This window comes from Malus domestica, chromosome 04, assembly GCF_042453785.1.
Source record: "Malus domestica chromosome 04, GDT2T_hap1".
Lineage (NCBI taxonomy): Eukaryota > Viridiplantae > Streptophyta > Magnoliopsida > Rosales > Rosaceae > Malus > Malus domestica.
Genome location: NC_091664.1, coordinates 578,526 through 585,180, shown reverse-complemented (window position 1 = coordinate 585,180; position 6,655 = coordinate 578,526). Strand labels below are relative to the sequence as shown.

Genomic DNA, 6,655 nt, shown 5'->3' with positions numbered 1-6,655 from the left:
CACCTGCGCCGTTATACTAATACAAATATAGTACTCGAAGCAGCCGAGCCTCACTGGTCGCTCGCAGTTGTATCTCGTAGGTGGGTTGAGGGTGAGGCTTTCTATTCTAACAACACAATTCGTCAGGCACGTGATGCCCAGCTACCCGCTTTCACCATTTTCATATAAATACAACCGCTTCTCTTAACATTGTGTCACACCCTCAACTTCTACCTTACCATTGCAACTGTAACTAGCCTCTTTGATCTTTCTCGACGATCGGATATACAGAAAAAATGGTTACAGTCGAGGAAGTTCGCAAGGCTCAACGGGCGGAGGGTCCAGCCACAGTCATGGCCATCGGGACAGCAACTCCTTCCAACTGTGTGGATCAGGCTACCTACCCCGACTACTACTTTCGTATCACCAACAGCGAGCACAAGGTTGAGCTCAAAGAAAAATTCCAGCGCATGTGTATGTACTCCTTAACTTCTCCGTTTTTCTTATTTTACTAATCTTGCGTTTTGGCTTCTTTAATAAATATATATATATATATATATATAGCAATTTGTTTATAGTTCATCAGCTGTGGATCTATAATTTGTTGCATAATTAATTTTGTATATACATGCAAATATTTTCAGGCGACAAATCTATGATCAAGAAACGTTATATGTACTTGACTGAAGAAATTTTAAAAGAGAACCCAAGTGTGTGCGAGTACATGGCTCCTTCAATTGATGCAAGGCAGGACATGGTGGTTGTGGAAGTCCCAAAACTTGGCAAAGAGGCTGCCACCAAAGCCATCAAGGAATGGGGACAGCCCAAGTCCAAAATCACCCACTTGGTCTTTTGCACCACCAGCGGTGTCGACATGCCTGGCGCCGACTACCAACTCACCAAGCTCTTGGGCCTCCGCCCCTCCGTCAAGCGCCTCATGATGTACCAGCAAGGGTGCTTCGCCGGTGGGACGGTCCTCCGTTTGGCCAAGGACTTGGCCGAAAACAACAAGGGTGCACGTGTTCTTGTTGTGTGCTCTGAGATCACCGCGGTTACCTTCCGTGGGCCTAGTGACACCCACCTTGATAGTCTTGTGGGCCAAGCTTTGTTTGGCGACGGTGCAGCGGCCGTAATCATTGGTGCGGATCCAGTGCCCGAAGTCGAGAAGCCCTTGTTTGAATTGGTGTCGGCGGCACAAACCATTCTCCCCGACAGTGATGGGGCTATCGACGGACATCTCCGTGAAGTAGGGCTTACATTTCACCTTCTCAAGGATGTTCCCGGGCTTATTTCGAAGAACATCGAAAAGAGCCTTAATGAGGCTTTCAAGCCTATTGGGATTTCGGACTGGAACTCACTCTTCTGGATTGCACACCCAGGTGGCCCTGCTATTCTGGACCAAGTAGAGGCCAAGTTGGCATTGAAGCCGGAGAAACTAGAAGCAACAAGGCAAGTGTTGTCGGATTACGGTAACATGTCGAGTGCTTGTGTGCTTTTTATTTTGGACGAGGTCAGGAGGAAGTCCGCCGAGAAAGGACTCAAAACGACCGGGGAGGGACTGGAGTGGGGTGTGCTTTTCGGATTTGGGCCCGGCCTCACGGTGGAGACCGTCGTGCTTCACAGCGTGGGTTTAACGGCTTGAAGTTGAAGTTTCAATAACTATTTATCTATCTGCTTTGTATTTGTACTAAATTTTCCACCGGTATATCTTGTGGTTATTTCTTTGGGTTTTTGGATTTTTTACTTTGACTTGGGGAAACTTTGGAGTAATATTTGCTGCAAAAATGTTATTTTCATCATTTATTTGTATCGTTTTATTAATAGAGATGGAATCCATATATATTGGTGGATCCTATTTTTATTAAAGAGATAGTACAAATAGATGATATTTATGAATTGAAGACACAGCGAAGGGAACCATGCATGTAAGGATAAATTAATAAATATATTGGAGCTACTCTTCCATGCTTCACCTGATCAAGTATTATAAATTTATAATCGCTTAGCTACTCTTCTCTTCCATGTTTGAACATACAGTTAGTTTTGCAAAACTAAGACTTCAATTCATATCTACAATTCGTTTTGTTATTTTAGTTTTACTTATGTTGTTTAATGATAAAGAAAAAATACAAGGGACGAAGTATTTCTTATTTCTTCTTTTCTCTGTCACTTTACCTTTCATTTCTCATATCTCAAGTACAAAAAATAAAATCTGAAAACTAAATCCAAAATAATTATCAAACCAGGCATAAATGATTCCGTTTTTAATTAATTTCAATAAGTGACTAGAAAAGAGAGACAACATTTATTATGTAGAAACAATATCTTTAATCTTTAATATTAGAGAGTCAGAAGGAAAGTTTAGTGTCTTGAGGCTTCACCAAAAATAATTAGACTATAAAGCCCCTCAAACAAATTTTTTTTTTAAAAACAGACAGAAAAAATAAATATAAAAACCGAAGGGTAATTTTGTTAGAAAGAAAAAAATTATAATTCGTTTTATTAGGAAAAAAAAGAGATAAAAAGGGGATGTGCTGAAATCCCTGATTTATTTTCTTATAAAAAAAATGAGATAAAAAGAATTTAACCCAACCAACCAACACCACTCCTCCTCCATTTTAGGAGAGCGAGAGTGTTTAATATCTCACAGAAATAAAAATAAGAAAATACAAAATAAAACGCAATCATAGTATTGTAAGAAAAAACAGAAACTTAAAATTGTTTTTTATTGAAAAAATGAAAAAAAGAAAAAAGAAAAGACGTGACCAACTCCCCTCCTCCTCCAATTTCGGAGAGAGAGAGAGGGACTAATATCTCATAGAAATATTGTTAAAAAAACAAAAATTTATAATTCGTTTTATTGAAAAATGAAAAAAAAAAAAGACGTGACCAACTCCACTCCTCTTCGATTTTCTGAGAAAATATTAATCTACCAAAATTATATCTAAAAAATATCTAAGAAATTTAAAAATGAGATAAAAAGAATTTAATATCTCACAAAATTTTATATTTATATATAGATATATATGAAACCAACGTGGGAGAAAGAAACGGGTAGAGGTTGCCGTGAGTTTTCAAAAAGGAGTGTGTTGATGCACAAAATCAGCGAGGACTTTGGTACAACAGAAAGTGTCAGGTTTGTGACCTTCGCTTGGTTGCTTCGGTCACTAGTGAAGATAAGTACATAAATGAATAAGGACAGGGAAGCAAACACAGGATGTACGTGGTTCACCCAGATTGGCTACGTCCACGGAGTAGAGGAGTTCTCATTAATTGTGAAGGGTTTACACAAATACATAGGTTCAAGCTCTGGTTTAGTGAGTTCTAGTGAATAGTTTAGTACAAAAATGACATTCGAGATTATTGTGGGAGAATGATCCCTATTTATAGAGGAGAGTTTCTAGTTTTGTTCTAACATCGACACGTGTCGTGTTGTGATTGGCTTCTGATGACAACACGTGTCGCTTTGTGATTGGCCTCCTGGTTGAAGGGAAGCTCTTCTAGGTCCTTGACGGTATAACGTTGACCGGTGCTCAGTAGTTTCGGGATTGGTCAAGTATGGTACAAACAGTGCTCCCCTAAGTTCCCGAGTGAGGGAAGCTCCTCGGTTGGGGACTTGCAAGATCCAAGCCATTGAGTAATCACGAAACTTCTAAGTACTGAAGTGTGGTATCATTTTCACGTGCCTTATCTGTCTCATATGTAGATGTGGCATCTTCTCTGGAAGTACTTTTCCTCCATCCATGGGTGGTATCTTTAACCGATGAAAATGCACAAGGTAATGTATCAATTTCACTTGAAGCTTACTTGTAGTTTCGGGCTTGGTCAAGTGCAATACAAACCCTATAGTAGGAGTCCCCCAAGTCGCCGAGCTAGGAGATCTGCCGAAAGAGGTGACAGACAAGGTAAGCAGTCAAACTTCCAAGCAAGCAACCCAGGATCGGAGGTTCGACTTCGGCTTCCGGTTGATTGTTCTCCTTCTCTTTGTCTCTCATTCAGCTGCCAGGATAAGGAGAAGCAAATGGAGAAGAGATGATATGAGATACTTTTGCTTTTGAAGAAGTAACTTTCCACATGCTTATTCTTGAACTGTACTGGAGGGTTTTCTGGTTCCCTTCAGAGTATAAGGCCGACTCAAGAATTTGAGGGTCAAAACAAGTCCATCAAATCTAGAGTACGTTCGACCTTGATGATATGGGATACTTTTGCTGTTGACGGAATAATGAATGTGGTATGGAAATGTGTCGTGTTGTAGTGATCTGTTTCAGCTCACCGTTGAACCTTCTGCTTCAATCTTTTGCATGGCAGAAGTGGTGTGTACCATTTGCATTTAAATGGTCCTTCAGAACATTCCTTCCTAATGACTCATCCACGCTTGGCAGCTTCAGTGTAAAGAGCCAATATCTGATCAACTGTCATGAGGTATTTGTTGGTGGAATTTGTGACCTTGACAGCAGTTGAGGATGAGTACTCGAGAGCAATGTTGAGTAAGCAACCAGGCAAAGGTCTCAGGCAGTCAGTTCCAGATTGGAGGTTTGATTTCAGGTTCCGACTGACTGCTCTCTTTCTCCTTGTCCTGCAGGTGTGGACAAGGACAAAGACAAAGACAGGGAGAAAGCATGATATGGGATACTCTTGCTTTCGACCCTGATGATATGAGATACTCTTGTTCTTGGTGTGGCTTATTTGCTGAGGTATTATCGGGGGGAAATAAAGCTGAGTATTTCGAGAGGTTATGTTGAGGGTGCCTTCTCGAATGTGAGAAAGGGTTGAGCATTTTTGCAGGTTTGCCTGTCCGTTGAGGAGGGAGGTCGATGTATATAGGGATTTCCCAATAACAAGTAGTAGTGCTATTCCTTTACCCTTGTGGGTAATAGCAATGTAGTGGGAGCTGCCAGCTTCACGTGTTTTAACTTTGTCAGAGCACTTTGAAAAAGTGGTATGTGGTATCTGGAAAGCTGATGTTACGTGTGAAGATTACAGACAAGCTTTATCTAAGGAAATCTAGCTCTCGAAGTTCTGAGAGTTGTGCCTCTTCGGTTTTCGAACAAGCAATCCCGTCGAGGATCTGACTTTCGAGATTCGGAAAGCGGTGCTACTTCAGTTTTTGAGAAAGTAATTATGTTGGGAGTCTTTTCTCGAATGTGAGTAAAGGTTGGACGTTCTTGCCAACCTGTCTTGCTGCAAAACACGGAGGTCGACACACATATGGACTTTCCAGTTGTCAAGCAGTGGTGCTGTTCCTTTACCCTTGTGGGTAATAGTAGGGTAACTGGAACTTCGAAATTCTCGTGCCTAAACTTTGTCAGAGATCTTTGACAAAGTTATATGTGGTACCCGAGGAGTTGATGGTGCATGTGGAGAGCGGTGATTGAACAGTAAGATTCACGTGCTTTCTACTTCACCAGAAATCTTCGACAGATTGCCCGTAATTTTCGCAAAGCTGAGTGTGCATGTGACAGGTGCTGACGAGGCTGAAAAAGCAGGTGCTTCTTCGATTTCTGAGATCGGCCCTCGTGGTCTCTGAGCAGCCCAGCTTTTGAGAAAGCAAATGCCTCTTCGATTTCTGAAGCTCCGTCGAGTGCAGATTTTTATAGAGGCTGGCATTAAGTTCCACAGCACACTTGAATCTCTACCAGTAGAAGCTCCATTCTTACACTTCTAAGATCTTGATTTGTCTGACCTCTTCCCTCTTCAACACATTTGAAAATGTCTGGACCCTCCGACCGTCGTTTTGACTTGAACCTTGGAGAAGAGACAGCCACGCCTTCTCCAGACAACATATGGCGCCCATCCTTCATATCCCCTACTGGTCCTCTTACCGTTTGGGATTCTGTGATGAAGAATGATATGACCGCTGCAGTGGTGGCCAGGAACCTTCTCACTCCCCAAGATAACAGACTACTTTCCAAACGGTCTGATGAGTTGGCTGTTAAGGACTCTCTGGCTCTTAGTGTTCAGTGTGCAGGTTCTGTGTCTAATATGGCCCAACGCCTATTTGCTAGAACCCGCCAAGTTGAATCATTGGCTGCTGAAGTGATGAGTCTCAAACAGGAGATTAGAGGGCTCAAGCATGAGAATAAACAGTTGCACCGGCTCGCCCATGACTATGCTACAAACATGAAGAGGAAGCTTGACCAGATGAAGGAATCTGATGGTAAGGTTTTACTTGATCAACAGCGGTTTGTGGGTTTGTTCCAAAGGCATTTATTGCCTTCGTCTTCTGGGGCTGTACCTGGTAATGAAGCTTCAAATGATGAACCTCCAATGCCTCCTCCTTCTGGGGTTTTGTCAAGTACTGAGGCTCCGGATAACCACCCTCCGGTGCTTTCTCTTTCTGGGGCTCTACCGACTGCTGAGACTTCCCTTAAGCAACCTTTGTGAAGGCTCCCTTTTGTTTGTTTATTTTGACTCATGTATATGTACATATTTGTGGCTTTATCGAAAATATTAATAAATAAGCTTTGCTCCATTTCAACATATTGTGTTAAATACACCAAAGCCTTCTTCAGAAAGTTCTCTGAATTTTTTCTTTTGTCGAAACTTGTATTGTTGAAGCTTTGTGAGTGAAGCATGTAGTTTGAGGTAGTATTCCCTTAATTTCCTGAGTGAGGAAAACTTCTCGGTTGGAGACTTGAAAAATCCAAGTCACTGAGTGGTTATGAGACTTCCGAGT

The 6,655-nt window shown here is 41.7% G+C and overlaps 1 protein-coding gene across 1 annotated transcript; it reads left to right on the top strand.

Annotated features, from left to right (window-relative positions):
- Positions 1 to 275: 275 nt before the first annotated feature.
- On the top strand, positions 276 to 1,621 carry LOC103443513 (polyketide synthase 5). Its single transcript, NM_001319257.1, has 2 exons — positions 276 to 453; positions 624 to 1,621. The coding sequence occupies exons 1-2, from the start codon at positions 276 to 278 to the stop codon at positions 1,619 to 1,621; spliced, it is 1,176 nt and encodes a 391-aa protein (NP_001306186.1).
- Positions 1,622 to 6,655: the final 5,034 nt, after the last annotated feature.

Bases quoted from the DNA above. Each gene is read 5' to 3' on its own strand.
- LOC103443513 (NM_001319257.1), top strand. From the start codon at position 276: ATGGTTACAGTCGAGGAAGTTCGCAAGGCTCAACGGGCGGAGGGTCCA. The intron at 454-623 runs GTATGTACTCCT...AAATATTTTCAG, and splicing joins AGAAAAATTCCAGCGCATGT to GCGACAAATCTATGATCAAG.